At 37.9% G+C, this 17076-nt stretch overlaps 1 protein-coding gene across 4 annotated transcripts in view; it reads right to left on the minus strand.

Moving 5' to 3' along the window:
* The window catches only part of TAOK3 (TAO kinase 3), a 181645-nt gene that overhangs the window by 27918 nt on the left and 136651 nt on the right, over window positions 1–17076 (minus strand). For 3 of the 4 annotated variants that reach the window (XM_023241471.2, XM_019814602.3, XM_011287798.4), the window contains exon 14: window positions 6386–6520. In XM_023241471.2, the coding sequence (XP_023097239.1) occupies window positions 6386–6520 (135 nt within the window). Of the gene's footprint in view, window positions 1–6385; window positions 6521–6761; window positions 7114–17076 lie in introns of those variants that run through there. The other variant, XM_019814603.3, reaches the window with a different exon arrangement.

Raw genomic sequence — 17076 nt, forward strand, 5'->3', positions numbered from 1 at the left:
CATGTTTCTTTTTAATGGACTATTTCACGATAAAAGGAAAGAAAGAAGTCATTTGGAATATATGTGTATATTTCACTTCCTCATGTTTGTGCCTTTCTGAAGTTCAACTATCAGGAAACAACAATTCCAATCAACAGAAAGTATCCCATTTAGTCCTTTCTGAATTTACTTGTTTTTCATACAACTATGGCAGTAAAGTGTCTGTTCTAGGGTAATTTGCATTTGAGATATGTATTATCCCTAAACTTATTTTTTCGCGTTAGTATTCCTTCTTTAATCAGATTCCCAAAGCTGGGGCATGGCACACCCTAAAGCTATCATGACACATTTAAAACTTGCCAGCAGGATGTCTGACTAGCTTGTGGTCAAATAGTCTCAGGATGGGTGTTTCCCTAAACCAGGCACCTAAAGATAAAACGGAAATGAGTTGTGTCGGAACATTTTCTATCCTAACTGGTAAATGACTGCCTGTGAAAAGGGTGGCCACACTGCACACCAGATCACACAAGTATGTGGCAAAGACAAATTACAAAGCTCAACATGCTATCATTTACATCACTGAGGTTCTGGAGAAACACATTGCTTCTAAATGCTTCCTGAAATTTGGATAATCACCTTCTTAAACTCCTAATATCTCCTTCCATTTGTTGCAACAAAACTTTCTACGTTTCGACGTGACTGCCTTCTTAGGCACATAGAGAGATACTGAGTTTTAGAATTCCATACTCAAGCAAAGTAGACAGATTTAAATAAAAGTATGGCCAGATGTTTTATGTATGAAGTCTAATGTGATACACAAAAATATTTTTATCTACAGTTATGTACACCTGCATGTTTTAAGTTTATACTGGGTGTCTTACGAATATACTATTTGATCAGAACAAAAAAATCACTCATAATTTTAAATTTTATCATGCTATACAGTTTACAATGTCATTTCACATGCAATTTGCCTCTTTAATTTTTATAAAGCCTAGGATTTGAACTGAGATCCTATGGTTCTTGAATTGCCTGAGGAAATCTACCTCATCAAGGCAGAAAAGAATGAACTTTCTGTTATTAAGTAATGGAAGGAATCAACACCCCCAAAAGTCAAAGCTGGAGAGAGTGATAAGTCTAAGTTACAAGCTGAATAAGTCTGAAAATGAAAGAAAGTTATAGGAATGTAGTGACTGTAGTAGTTTTTATAATGCTAGTTTCAAAACTGTGATTGACTAATAGTGGGCAGTAGCATCTTGCCATGCCCAGTAGGGTCCTTGGACACAAATCTCATTCTCTCCCTTACTATACAACTGACCTTGGCCAAATTACTTAACATCTTGAAGTCTCCCAAGAGGAGCCACTGCTATGATGAGATCACTAGTGGGATAACACTTGTGCCCAGCAAGGTGTCTGACACACAGATGTCTGATATATGCTGATTCTCTTTCTTGTCCTGCCAGGGTCTGAGCAGTATGTCTCTGTTTCCCTCCACCAAGCATTTCCAGTGATGCGGACATAGATCAGAATAAGTAGATCCAAGAGAAAGGGGAAGTCTAACAATAAAACTGTACTGGTTTTATCCAGATTGTGGCTTATAAAATAAGTATGTATAATTTATGAAACTGAATTATTAACCATTTCACGTACCTGGAGTAATATATAAAAGTTAAGAGCCATAAAGTTAGACTGCACTTTTTCCGGAAAATTTCTACAGTCATTCCATCTACCTTGTTTAATTCCAGCAAAAATTTGGACCTAAAACACACTACTTCATCCAAAGTGTGCTATTTGCCTACCAAGTTCAGAACACTGCACTAGAGGGCTAATAAACAACTTACTGAACATAAAAGAGAAGCACGGTGGCTGGTAATGTTACCCTCTTAAGAGATCAAAGCCAACTTATGCAATCAAAATAATACATATGATATTTATGATAAAAACTGGTCACCTCAGCGCTTAGAATAAATGAAATTTATAGCAAATTCTTAAAAAATAATACAACGGGTCACATTTTGACATTAGAAATTTGACACCCCCCTCTTTAGAATACCTAGGGAAAAAACGTTTTAAGTTCATACCAAAATTGATGATGGATAATAGGCAATTCTGCCTTACACATAAACACTGGCATGAAGAACTTTGAAATGTACACCTGCAAATCCAAATTCTCCTGTGATAGCAGAACTGGAAGAGACTTCACTCATTCACTTGTTCATTCATTCATTCAACATGCTTATTCAGAGAGTTTGGTCATGGGAGTTGGGCATATAGACTGGGCAGCATAAGTGAAAAATGGTATCAGTAATGATCTTAGTGAGATTAAGAAGCCAAGAGAAAGGAAAGAGGAGCTACACAACATTCTGATAAGCATCCTCTGGTACACTTATACTATCCAGGAAGAGGACACATCTTCAAGTATTTAGAAACAGAACAGTGGGGCTGATGAAAGGTGAAACAGCATTTACTGCAGAGGCGCTAATATTTTTATGCTCGTCTATCAAACTCATTCAGGTATCCAATTCTATAATTAGCTGAAAATTAGGTTGCGTTTTTAAAATCAAAATGAAAACTCCATTTTTATAAGAGCTTTTCTATTAAATCTGGTAAAACGAAAGTAAAAGAATCCATATTTGTTTGCATGGATAGAACAATAATCATTTCTGTCTGCGCGCTTTCCTAGAGATTAGAAACTAAGAGTTTTGTGCCCCTGTCCCTAATGTGTATTCTTCTTCTTCTTCCTTTTTTTTTTTTTTTTTTTTTTTTTAAGTAGGCTCTACGCCCAACATGGGGCTTGATCTCACGACTCCAAGATCAAGAGTCACATCCTCTACCAACTGAGCTAGCCAGGCACCCCGGCCCCCGGCCCAAATGTGTATTCTAACATACATTTACCTGTGTAGTAAGACCACTCATTCCAGTGAGAATTCCTTCAGAAGATCAAAATCTGAATTGTTTGATAGATATGGGCTTGGTGCTCTTTATATTAACATCGACTATGGGAAGGAACTACCATATGACCCAAGACATTATGAAATTTTAAGAAATGACATCAGATGTAACAACAGCTGAAAACACTCTCATGGGTTACTAATCCAATTAAAATATTAGGATCTCCATTCACCAGTAATAAAAACTTAAGGAAGGCACATTTCAAAGGCCCAATAAATCAGATGAGAAATTCTGAAGAACTATACAAACAACTCCTTTCTCCAGATAATGAATCAGTCCAATATGAACTTTCTTACAGGAGAAGAAAAAGAAAGGATGAAATAAAAAAGGTTCCATGATATGCCCTTCTTTTTCCTAGTTTTTCAAAATAAAGTCAATCATCTCTGCCCTTCAATGATTATAATACAAATATACCTGATTCTAAAGTTTCCTCAGGGTTTCTTCTGCTGTCTAGGTTCACAGTCCTTGCTTTTCCTTTGTTACAAACGTAATTGTGCAGCGGTGCATAAGAACACAAAAATCTCAGTGTTAAGGGGCCCAAATGGTACAAACATCTAGCAGTAAAAGCCTGTAGCCCATGGACTGCATACACTGGTCAATAACCCCATTCAAAAGCACAATGTACAAAAAAATGCCAAGGGCAAAAACCACAGGTGTAGGCCTCTTTTAGGTTTATGTAGAAGAGGTAGGCTGATAAAACAAATTTAATGAATATAAAATTTTTTGTCAGTTTGCAAGTCTGTCTGAAATATAAACTCATTATCTATTTATTTATGTATTAATTGAAAAAATAATTTCTAAATTCCTTTTTCTTTTTGTTGTTCACTTTTGAGTCACTCTGTGACTTGCCAGCACTTCTATTTAGAAGACTGTAAAGAGTTAAACCAAAATCAATCAATCAACATAGTATTGCTACCAATCATGGGAAGTGAAGGGAGGTTTCAACAATGACTTGATTGATTGTTCGTTATACTGGACTTTCATTTTCTCAGCATCTTGCTTCTACCTTTATGTCATTTAAGTAACTTTAGTCCTTTTCTTTTGAGCTGAGATCCATGAAAAGCAGTAGGGTTCATGATCTACTCTTAAAATTTGGATACTTCTTTTTGATATTCCAGTGTCCTGACTTATATATTCCTATTGGACTATTGGAATTAACCTTTAAAACAACATAGGTCGTAGAACTGTAGTACTTGGTAACATACATTGAAATATCCATACCAATAATTAGATTGTCCAAAATGAGACATGGAACTGTGTGACCACTTTCATACCACTTTCCCCTTCTAATCATTCATTTTTCTTCTTTAAAAACCATTGGATGCAAATACCACTGACCTCTAATAAACTTCCATCAATCCCACCATGACTCCCAAAGCATTACATTTGGAGAGGGCTTTCTGCATACAACAACTTATCTTGCGGCTACTGCAACAGCCTATCAGCTACTCAGTTTTTCACTTAATATAGGGGCAGGGAGCCTTTTAGCAAATCCAAAGTCCATCAGAGACTGACCTCAGCTGTTCTCTGTCTGGGCACTAGGAAGCCTATAGGATTCAGAGGGGTTCCTGAGGACTTTGCCCATAGTCCTGAGGTGGCCTAGTAGGGAAGCAGAGAAGACGACTGCGATGGCTGATAGGCACAAATGTGAACTTCAGAGCACTGTGGCATGGCAGTAGTAACATCACACTCGGAGGTAGGAGAGGTCATGAATATGTGATGTGAGAATGAGGGTGTGGCAGGTGACAAAAGGAGAGAATCTGTCCCTCTGTCCCAGACGGGGGGTGGGAATCTACTTGGTATAATGTTTGTTTCATATTCAAAACCTGCTTCTGGTGCTCTGAGTCTCAGTGGCTGTTCACCATTTCTCCTCTTATTTCAACATGAGCATGTCTGGATAGACATACAAGTCTCACTAGAGTCGGTGGTAAGTAATAATATTACATAAATAACATATTTTTTTGGTCAGGTATCATAACATGAAGCTATTTATTAATAAATTCATGATGCTTTATGTAGACTCAAAAGCATGTCTTTTAGGTGCTTAGCAATCATTAGCAAACACAGAATGGACATTTTTAGATCTCTATTACACAGTATAACATTCATTTAAATGAAAAATTGCCCATTAAGGAGATTACAAGAAACTTCCACACAAAGGAACTTAAAGGCAGGCTTACTGATAAGGAGTCTCAATTAAATTGCTTGCTTTTAGACAGCAGCAGGCACAGCCATATGTAGGTGCTTTAACTTCCATTTTCCTTATATTTATTTATTTATTTATTTATTTTAAGATGATAATCCATTATCCATTCCAAAGACAATCGAAGCTTTTGAAAGACTTGAGAGATAAAAGTGGAAATCAGGTTTAAAAAATAGGACAAGAAAAACAATTTCTGGGTCGGCCTCGGATGATGTCATCATAGGTTCTAAATGTAATAGCCAGGCAGTACACACTAACTCTTTCTGCCCATGTGACCTCTAGCATCAATCTGGGCAAAACAATGAATATTTCAGTAATTTTTTGGCCGTGAAGTGAGATTCAGAAGCAAAAGATTAAAGAGAGTTTAGAGTGCCAAGGGTGAAGCGGTGTGTGTGTGTGTGAGTATGTGAGCGCGCACGCGCACGCGTGGGGGGCCAAGGGGAGGAGGCATGAAAACTAACTCTTCCAGCACACACCCCTTTTGCTACTACAAGGGCATCCAGCAATCACATTTGCAATAGTAAAAATGCTGAAGGATCCTACAGTATCCCTTCTTCTACAACCACCCCTATCCTCTCCTACAAAGCCCTTCTTGCTTTATTGGTGCCACGGAATTCTTCAGGGGTTAAATGGGGAAGTGCAGCCACTACCATTGTTGCAATAAATAAATGAATGAACCAGAACGAACCAGCAACTCGGCCCTGGGAAGCTAGTATCTTATTTTCTACAATTACATCCATTAACCAGCAATGATATATTTGAAAAAATATATTGTGTTTTATCTTTTGATGTGTGTGTATACATTACAGACACACATGCATCTATACAAAAAGAAGCATAGTGCCCTGCATACACATACATCAAACACCTTTAAAAATTTTTTTAGCGTTATTATTTCAATGAAAAGACAAATAGCTTTTAAAAAATTGGATAGGTTAGCAACTTCATCTCAAAGGCCTTTTATTTTGCATATACAGCATATATAAATACACACACACACACACACACACACACACACACACACACACAGGTTTTTTTTTTTCCATGCCGTAGACAATGCTAAAATATCTGAGATCAGGTTGCCATGCCAACAGATTTTTTCTAAAATGAATAAAATTATTAGGAGGGAGAAAACATTCTTGACTCCTTTCCTCCCATCCATGAAGCCGAGAGAGGCTCAGGGAGGGCGAGAGGCTGCCAGATGGGGAGGAGGGGAAGGAAGGGAAGGTGGGTAGAGGGGTGTTTGCTTACCAAAGATGCTGATTTGATCGTGGCAAAGCGCTCTCTGTTCCGGTAGTGGAGGGCCTGGCTCTGAACTGACTGGGTAGGCCGCGGCTCAGGCCTGGGATCGCCGTGGCCCGCCTCATCCCTTATGAATACATGATCCTGCAGAAATGGATAAAAACAAGGAGAAAGTCCAGCTGTGCTCTTTCCTCGCCGGCTGCCTCTCTCTCACCCCTCTTTCTGCACAAGCACTGCTGTTTGAAATGCATAGTTTAGCTCTCTGCTAGTCCCCGCAGCTCCCACGGTACAAAATGAATAAGCAACACATTGCAGCCTTCAGTTAGGAATGTCAGCTGATCGCTAGTGGGATGCCTTCTGAATCCCTGGCAGGCTTTTTCTTTACCTCCAGAATTACATATATGCAAAAGAAAAAAAGAATAGAAAAAACAATGCAATGTACAGACTCCTTAGAACGGTTTGCTTAAAACGCTGTAACCAAATAATTCCTTTAAAAATGTCATGTCCATGTCTAGCAAGGAGGATGCTGGTTGCTTTTAACATAAAAGCGAGCCTCCGCCTCATTCCCTTGAAAGATCTGCTTTCTCAATTTAATTTTATTTGAGATCTGTTCGGTAGGATCATCGTTCTGCCTAGAACCAGTGTAGGCTTGTGCTGAACTGCCTCTCTATCTTGTGCTGGGAAGATTCGGCAGTCACTGAGGGATCCTGCTTTCCAGTCATGATCGTACACAGTTCTAGCACCTTCTCTCTACAGCTTCTGAAAGGATTTTTTTTTAGATTTAAAGAGACAGGCATGCAATTTCAACCAAATGATACTTTCACAAATTCTTCCTCAACTCAGTCTCGGTATGGTCACCAGAGTGAGTGAGGCTGGGATTTAATGCCCTTGGCTGATTTAATCAAATCTGTGCTTCTTGATAGGCAGAGATGATTAATCTTGGTGTAACGCCCAGTGAAAAATAACATTCCCTGGAAGGGTAATAATGGGTGTTTCTTAAATGTAATTTAAATGAGTTTTAAAGGGGAAAATGCTTTCAAAGGGTGATGCTTTTCTCTATAAAAGATGGAGTGGTCAGTCAGTAAGTAGCTCTAACCCTTCAGGGAAAAAGATACTATAATAATAGCTCAAAAACATGTACAACCATGGGGGATTTTTAAATAGTACATGTTCAGGAGGGGAAGGAGAAATTAATTCCCTTATTGTCCTAGGGTTTCAAGAGAATCCACTTCTCTTTTGTGAGAAGTCGGTTTTGCATTTTGTCTATGACTATTTGAATTTTTTTTTAATAATTCCTCTTTCAACAGAAAACAAAAATTGAAGAGGTTTAGAAAACACGAAATTTTATTATATAGTCTAAAATTTTGAAAAGTCAAGACACATATATTCTTGAGGGAAATTAAATTTTATATTCAGGTTTTTATGTAAAAGCCAAGAGCCAAGATTAAATTTACCATTGGGCTGATTTTCTTTTTCCTTTTATAAATTTAGAATGCTCCAGAATGCTGGGAAGGTATATGCCATTACATCTATATCTAGAGATTTTTTTCTTTTCAATTTACTGTATTGAGGTCTAGTTTGTTTTTAAATAATGAAGGGACCTGTAAGGCCATTGGGGACATATACATCAAATTCAAGGATATGCTACCATTGTGCTGTCCTATAAGATATGTAAAGTTCAGTTCCCAGGTCACACCAGTTATATTTCAAGGTAGCCACTAACTATGGCTACCATACTGAACAGTGCAGATACAGTTCCTTTCCATCACTGCAAGAAGTTCTATTAGATAGTACTGTAGGTTAAAAATATATCTCAACCCATATTTTTGAGATTTATATGAAAAAAACCTTGAAAGGCCAATTAAAACTTTTCTATATTATTTCCCAGGAAATCTAACCTCTTATTTTATAGGGCAAAGAGAGATCAGGTGTGAGACTGGGATGTACGCACTAGGTTTAAGGTTCTAGAGAGGAAGGCACTGGGATCTACCGCCATTCACATTGCTGACTGTTTATTAGTAAGTTACGTGTATCCTAATATTACAGTCCCAGAAAAACAAGGAGCTTCTAACTGCCACTAAGCAGATGAGACAGGTGAGGTGGAGTCCTGTGGTTTTACAGGAGGGCTTAAGAAGTCAAAGTTTTGGTGATTATTAATTAGCTAACATTAAGTAAACTGACTGAGATGTAGCAGGTAAGTTTCAAATTGTAATAACCTGATTTACAAAGGTAAATAGTGACACCAGAATCTACACTGTTTGCTGAACAGAATAAAGTGAAACATATTCACGCACAAATGTGTATAATTTTACTACTATTAGTCTATCTTCTCTCAGATAAAAATTAACACGTGTGGGTTAGGACCTTGCTTATTAGCAAATTAGAAGTCACATTATATTTCTTTTTTTTAATTAAAAAATTTTTTTAATGTTTATTTATTTTTGAGAGAGAGAGAGAGCGTGCGCGCGCGCGAGCAGGGGAGGGGAAGAGAGAGACAGACACACAAAATCTGAAGCAGGCCCCAGGCTCTGAACTGTCAGCACAGAGCCTGATGTGGGGCTCGAACCCAAGAACCACAAGATCATGACTTGAACTGAAGTCAGATGCTTAACTGAATGAGCCACCCAGGCGCCTCTTAATTTTTTTTTTTAATATTTATTTTTGGGAGAGAGAGAGAGAGAGAGAGAGTGCAAGGAGGAGAGGGGCAGAGAGAGAGGGAGACACAGAATCCAAAGCAGGCTCCAGGCTCTGAGCTGTCTGCACAAAGCCCAACGCGGGGCTTGGACTCACAAACTGTGAGATCATGACTTGAGCGGAGGTGGAACGCCTGCCTAACCGACTGAGCCACCCAGGCGCCCCTCACATTATATTTTCTAAGTTTTTAAACTGGATACACCAGGAAAGTTAAGACTTGAAATCATAGTGATTTTAGTTAAAATGTAGTTAATTCAATAACCCACTAAGGTATATTTTAAACATAATACTATTTTAAAAGCTAGTCTGAGAATAGGTCTAAAATTTTAATCTACTTCAAATATAGTAAATAATGTCAACAGTATAATTCTTTATTTCAGCTTAAAATTTTTTTCATTTTTAAAAGTATTCTTAGTTTTTCACAGTAGCTTCATAACATCACCACACTAAAAGTCTTCAAATGTCATGCAAGAGACCACAAAATGAGGTAAAATTTTAGCCTACTAGTGGATATCCATTTCAAATGCATAAGAAAATGAATTTAAATCATTTTTTTTTAAGATTTTGTTTTTACATTATCTCTATACCCAACATGGGTCTTGAACTCACAACCCTGAGACCAAGAGTTACATGCTCCACGGACTGAGTCCCAATGAATGAATAAATGAATTTTAAAATATTCAGTTACATTGCATAAAACAAGTTTAAAATTCTGAAGACAACTTAAACAATGAAGCAATTTTGAAATGAGGGAAATGTGACTTGAGAAGCAAGTACAAATAAATTAAACTATCAACTTTACTGGGTGTCTTGTCTGTCGGTTATACTGTCCCTGCAAATCGCAGTCCCTTCGAAAATGACCACCGTATCTGACTCCCAAACTTTCTGAACTGAACACATTTTAAGATTAATAATGGAAAGGGACAATCTGCTAATTAATGCAGTTAGGCACTGATGTATATTATTTACAAATAATGTGAGGGGCAACATCTTTGATGTTGAATAATGATTTTAGAAGATTAAGAACAAATATCGGAGCACCTGGCTGGCTCAGTCGGTAGAGCATGTGATTCTTGAACATGGGGTTGTAAATTTGAGCCCCATGTTGAGGGAAGAGATTACTTAAAAATAAAATCTTCAAAAAAAAAAAACAAATATCATATTCTATTTTACCAAGACAAATAAATCATAGGCCTTGTTTGTAATTTATCTTTAACACAGTATCATCTGGGAATAAACAAAATTGCTCTTTGAAATACCAATATGGGTGAAGACCAGTTTTAAATAAATCTGTGTTAACCAGGTAAATTTATACTGTTCCTTCACTGTAAAAAAAATAAATAAAACTTTTTCAGATTAAAAAAAAAGCTGTCATAACGTTTGTTCGAAATCATTAGTAAAAAGAATTGAACTTTTATACAATATAGTCAAGTATATGAAGCATGAAGCACAAACTTTGCTATTATACCCTGGACAGAGGGCTCTACTTTTATTTAAAAGTTTTTCTCTAAGTTATCTATTTATGCTTCTGAAATTAAGATTCATGGTGTAGTCACTTGTTTAGAGTTTCCAGGTTAACTTGAAATCAACTCTTGGAAACCACTCTTCTGGACTCTGTTGTATTTTGGGTATATCTTTATCATACTATCACATACTTACTTGTGTGTCTGTGTGTGAGGCTGTGAGCTTTCTGAAGACAGCAGATGTGGTTTGAAAACTCTGTCTCCCTAGCAGTTCTTAGTGCTTGACACTTAGTAGGCATTCAGGAAATGTCTGCTGAATAAATGAGCTCAAGAATATAGGTCTGAGAAGAAATCAGGTCTGAGAAGATTCTGAGAAAATGACATTTTCTCTTATATTATTTAACAGAATTCGAATCTGTATTTCGTAAAAACCTGCCACTCTGTACTCTAAGGAAGTCATAAAATAGTGACACACAAGCATACCTTGACATGGGGGCAGGAAGAGGATCTAAAAATGGCTTTTATCGGATGATGAGAAGCTTTTTTATAGACTCCCACACTTTTTACGCTGTGCAGAAGGGATCAGCAAACCTACTATGCCTTTTGTTTCTGTTCATTTCAAAATTATTCAATTACTACATGAGCAGTTGTAGCTATCAACAGCCGGGGCTGGAGGAAGGGAAGAAGATGGACGAGGCTCTCTTCAACCTGGGAGGGTGGCTACTAAGGAGCAAAAATGACTAGCATGCTGAGGATAAAGATGTTACCATAGAGACTGGTCTGTATGACTGCCCTGCTTAAGAAACATTACCTTCATATGTTAATTTACTTTTACTTTGCCAAATGTGAGTTGAAGAGTCAAAGAACCCGCCCCTCTCCTCAGCAAAAATAATAGGAAAGGCCACTGAAGCAAGTGAAAATTAAACTAGAACATCCTATCCCCTCAAGGACATTTCTTTTTTTTTTTTCCCTCCCACAAAAATGGTGAAAGCTGTTCTTTTTTTAAAAAAGAGGAAAAAAGAAAAAAAAAGAACTACCATCGACTAATAGGAAAGAGGGCAAATAAAACTTTAGGAATTAAGATAGAATGATCTTTTAAAATAATACCTAAAAGGGGGCCATGATGATTAGAGTTCATTAGGCATGTCTAATATAATAAATTGAAAACGAATACTTTAATATATTAAAATCTTATGATCTATATTAATAGAAGGCGGCAGCAGGCAAAGGTAAGTGACTTTAGACTTTAACAAAATAAAAGTGTACCTTTTAATTGGAAAACTGAATAGATTTTGTTGGTTAGAATGCTATTAAAATCTGTTTGCTACTGCTACATACATACATACATACATACATACATACATACATGATTTTAAGGAGTGGGGTAGAGGCCGAGAAGCAGGCTAGGTGACAGCGAAACACCTAATCTGGATTGAGAGTTTGTCCTGGAGCCATTTGGGAATAATTGAAAACTGAGGTGTACGTAGAGTTGTGTCCTGTAAAAGTTCACAAACCGTTTATTGAATGCTTACTGTGTAACAGACACTGTGCTGGGTGGTAGGAGAAGAGAGATGCCCTCGAGGAGCTAACAGTCTAGGATACGGTGATTATTCTGTTTTTCTTTTTAATTTTTTTAAATGTTTATTTATTTTTGATAGAGACAGAGCACGAGTGGGGGAGGAGCAAAGAGAGAGGGAGACACAGAATCCGAAGCAGGCTCCACGCTCCGAGCTGTCGGCCCAGAGCCCGACGCGGGGCTCGAACTTGCGAGCCCTGAGACCATGACACGAGCCAAAGTCGGACGCTCAACCGATGGAGCCACCCAGGCGCCCCAGTGTTTATTCTTGTTATTGGAAAGAGCAGGGTGGCAACATTAGCAAGGGAAAATGAAAGAAATGCTTAAAGTTTATTTTGTCAGAATATACTTTTAGACTTATCAAATCATTTGTGCTCAAAGGGAAGATTAGATTAGGGTCCCTTCAGGGCCTGGGAAAGACCAGATTCAAGGTGAGGACTGGAGAGAAAGAAGTAACCTGGAATTCTAACGTCAAAGGAAATTTTTCGGTGTCCCACTTTACATTTTTTGGGGCTTGATGTGTGATAGAACCATCCTGCTAAAATCAGGGCATCTTTATTCTGGAGGCAGAGCAGTTAATTGCAAGTCATACTCTTATTGGTTGCACATGGCCTTTAAAAGTAAATTTACTTCCTATATAAAACGGTAATCTGTTCCATATCTACAGTTTGACTAATTTAGGATAATGCCTGCTTGATTGTAACAATCAAGGTGGGGGGGGGGGACACAAATGTGTATTTTGATATTTATTAAGTTTGTTCTAATTACTGGAGTATAATTATTGGAGAAATGCTCTTCACTCAAGTCTTTTAAACCATAAAGATAATACTTAAGATTATTTAACCCTTTTAATCCATATGTTCAATGAACCAAAATAGCATGATGTTTAGTCTCTGGCAATTAATTCATTCCCTGTGTGTGTGTATGTGTGTGTTTTTAATTTTTTTTTTAATTTATTCATTTTTGAGACACAGACAGAGACAGAGCACAAGCCGGGGAGAGGAAGAGAGCGCGGGAGACAGAATCCGAAGCAGGCTCATCACCTGAGCTGAAGTCAGATGTTTAACTGACTGAACCACCCAGGTGCCCCTGTTTTTTTTTTATTTGTTCATTCTTGCATTCTGTAGTTATTTACTGAGTGCCTGTGCTGTGCCAGGCACTGTTCTAGGTGTTGAGATACGTTATGGAGCAAGGCAGGCACAGTCTTTGCCCTAATGAAATTTACATTCTACTAATGAAATAAGAGATAAAAAATTTAATACATAATATTAGTGACAAATATTAAAAAGAAAAGAAAATAGGATAATGAGGTAATGGGTAAAACACTGTAATATGGTAATTCAGTGATATGTAGGTTTTTCTAAGATTCTGGTCACAAACCCAAACAAAACTGGTAAATGTTTTGTAAGACAAGTTTGACCGCTTCCTTTCAAAAACATTCTTTGTGGTCACAAATTATGGTGGACTCCGAAATGCACCACCTAGATTCCCCTCTAAGAAAAGACTTGCTGCCAGAATCCTCCTGGGCTGTCAGTCCATTTAGGGGCTGCCTTGGCTGCAGAGAGCGGCCTTGTGCAAGTTCATACCCTTCCCAGGGCGCTCACGTTCAATGACTGATCTGCGTGAGGGTAACAAGGCACAGCCATTCTGGCTTAGTTCGGACAACTCTGAAGGGTCATTTTAGCCCCAGAGCTCCTTGGGAGCCATCTCACTTCAACTTTGCCCTCTGGCCAACGCGGCTCCCTTCTCTCTCTTCCACAGGTGTTGATCCCCAAGGAAACTCCTAATAAGCAAATGAATTGCTGCATGAAATGGTCTCAGCTCTGCTTCCCAGAGAATCCAACCCGTGACCTAAATGTTACCTGTACCTACGTGTCACCACTATGCCATCTGCATGAAGAAGGAGGGACTGATCAGAACAGTGGCTTTTAGAAAAATCCTCCTTTTCAAAAAAAAAAAAAAAAAAAAAAGAAAGAAAAAGAAAAATCCTCCTTTTCAAGTGAAATCCAAACATAAAATGTAAGATATAAAAGCAGGCCCTGTCCTGGGGGAGGTATGGATGAGGCTTGTTCCTGAGGCACCTCTTTACAAAATAGCTTAAAAGTCACATTAGAGATCTGCTTCTTTAAAGATTACAGGAAAAGAAACATAGAATTTAAGACCTGGAAGGGATCTCTGAAACCACACAGAACAACTCCTGATTTTACAGATGGAGAAACTGAGGCCCAGAGAGGTTTGCGACATAAAATAACACTAACAGTTGCAGACAGAATTATAAACTAGTTTCCTTATTCCTGTAATCCATTACATAAAATTTTCTATTGAGAACTTAAAATCCTATTTCATTTATGTTCCCAAGTGGAAAACTTTTAGGAATTCAAGCATACCAACAAATATAAAGTTTCTGAATACTTTTTTATTTCTATTGTGTTTAAAATGATATACATATTAAAATTCTTTAATGTTTATCTACTTTTGAGAGAGAGAGAGAGAGAGAGAGAGAGAGAGAGAGAGAGAGAGAGAGAGACAGAGAATGAATGGGAAGGAGCAGAGAGAGAGGGAGACACAGCATCCCAAGCAGGTTTCAGGCTCTGAGCTGTCAGCACAGAGCCCAGCATGGGGCTTGGACCCACCAAACGCGAGATCATGACCTGAGCCAAAGTCGGACTCTTAACCAACTGAGCCACCCAGATGCCCCTAAAATGATGTATTTTTAAGCCCAGGTATAGGATTTAAATGGGTCTCATGAAGAAATATCATATTTAACACTAAGTTTTCATATATAACATATTCTGCTTTTATTGTCTGCTTATATTTTCCCCCTTTTTTATTGTGGTAAAATACACATAAATTCACCATCTTAATTATTTTTAAGTATACAGTTCGGGGCTCCTAAATACACTTCTAATGTTGCACAACCATCACCACCATCCATCCCCGTAACTCTTTCATCTTGTAAAACTGAAACTTGTCCCCATTAAGCAACTCTCCTTTTCTCCCTTCAGCCCAGCCTCTGGCACCCACCATTCTACTTTCTGTCTTTATGGTTTTAGCTACTCTAAATACCTCATATAAGTAGAATCATACAGTGTTTGTCTTTTCATTACTGGCAAATTGCACTCAGTATAATGTCCTCATGGTTCATCCATGTTACAGCATGTGACACAATTTCTTTCCTCATTCAGGTGGGATAATAGTCCACTGTATGCATATATCATATTTTGCTTATCTCTTCATTCATCAGTGAACGCTGGGTTGCTTCCATGTTTTAGCAATTATAAATAATGTTGCTATGAACATGGATACAGACATTTCTTTTAGATACTACTTTCATGTTTTGGGAGGATATATACCCAGAAGCAGAATTGCTGGATCATGTGGTAATTATGTTTTTAATTTTTTGAGGAACCACCATACTATTTTCCACAGCAGCTAGACCATTTTACATTCCCATCAACAGTGCACAAGGATTCCAATTTTTCCACATTCTTGTCCATTCCTGTCATTTTTTGTTTTGTTGATAGTAGCCATCCTAATGGGTAAGAGGTGGTATCTTATTGTAGTTTTGATTCGCATTTCCCTAATGATTAATGATGTTGAGCATCTTTTCATGTGCTATGGTTTTTATTTTCTTTGGAAAAATGTCTATTCAAGTCCTTGCTCATTTTTGATTTGGGCTGTTCGTTTTTTGGCTGTTGAATTTTTTTGTTTTTGTTTTTTTCATTTTAAGTTTATTTATTTTGAGAGAGAGAGGGAGGGGGAGAGAGAGGGAGAGAGGGAGAGAGAGGGAGGGAGGGAGGGAGAGGGAGAGAGGGAGAGGGAGAGAGAGGGAGGGAGAGGGAGGGAGAGGGAGGGAGAGGGAGGGAGAGGGAGACAGAGGGAGACAGAGGGAGACAGAGGGAGAGAGAGAGAATGAATGAGTATGAATCTAAAGCAGGCTCAGCACTATCAGTGCAGAGCCCCATGCGGGGCTCAAACTCACAAACCTGTGAGATCATGACCTGAGCCGACATCAAGAGTCAAGCACCACCCAGGTGCCCCTGGTTGGTGAGTTTTAGGAGCTCTCTCTCTATTATAGATATCAATCCCTTATTAGATATGCAAATATTAGATAAGCAAACATTAGATTTGCAAATATAATCTGCAAATATTTTGTTATATTCTGTGGGTTGCTTTTTTACTCTGTTCATGTTGTCTTTTGATTAGCCTGCTTATATTTTCAAGTTAATTCATTCAGTTTTATTTGCAGATGTTTTTTAAATTTCTTCCATCACACTTTCTCTATATATTTATTTCATAATAAAATAGAAATGCATTATATAACTTAAATTATTCCTGACAAACATTTCGTATGGATCAAATACAACTACCTTCTATTTCAGAATATAAATTAACATCTATCCTTAAGTGGTTATACCATGCAAGAGAAAAAAATATTGAAAAACCTGTATTATCATAAGACAGCTCTGTACCATCACACAAAAATTAGAATTAAAATCCCCAATAAGTTCAAGACTAGGGTTTTCCTTCTTGTTGACTATGCTAGTAGTATCTTCTAATTCTGTTCTCATTTGAGGGGTCCTGGATCCAGTGGAAATCCTTTTCCTTTCATCCCTGTACCCATGGAGCCCCAGAGGGAACAGAAGGGAGAGAGCCAAATCTGTCAGCATTCATGATAGCTCCTTCCAAAAAGAGATTCCAGCAAAGCCTTCTTTTCTACCCTTCAAATATAGGATCACTTGCCCATGTTCAAAGAGAGCTGGCTGCCAATGCTGAACTCTTAGTGGATTTCTACTTTGGTCTGGTATCACTCCTTTCTTCAAAATGCTTCCATGGCTTTCTGATAATCTGGGTCCTTGCTGTCTCTCTGGACTCCATTCACTTTTTACATAGCTCACCAAGCTCTAACCTCTCTGATCTTTTCCCTCTTCCTTGAATATACAAAGTTCTCTTTGTCTCAGGGCCTT

This window comes from Felis catus, chromosome D3 (assembly GCF_018350175.1).
Source record: "Felis catus isolate Fca126 chromosome D3, F.catus_Fca126_mat1.0, whole genome shotgun sequence".
Taxonomy (NCBI): domain Eukaryota; kingdom Metazoa; phylum Chordata; class Mammalia; order Carnivora; family Felidae; genus Felis; species Felis catus.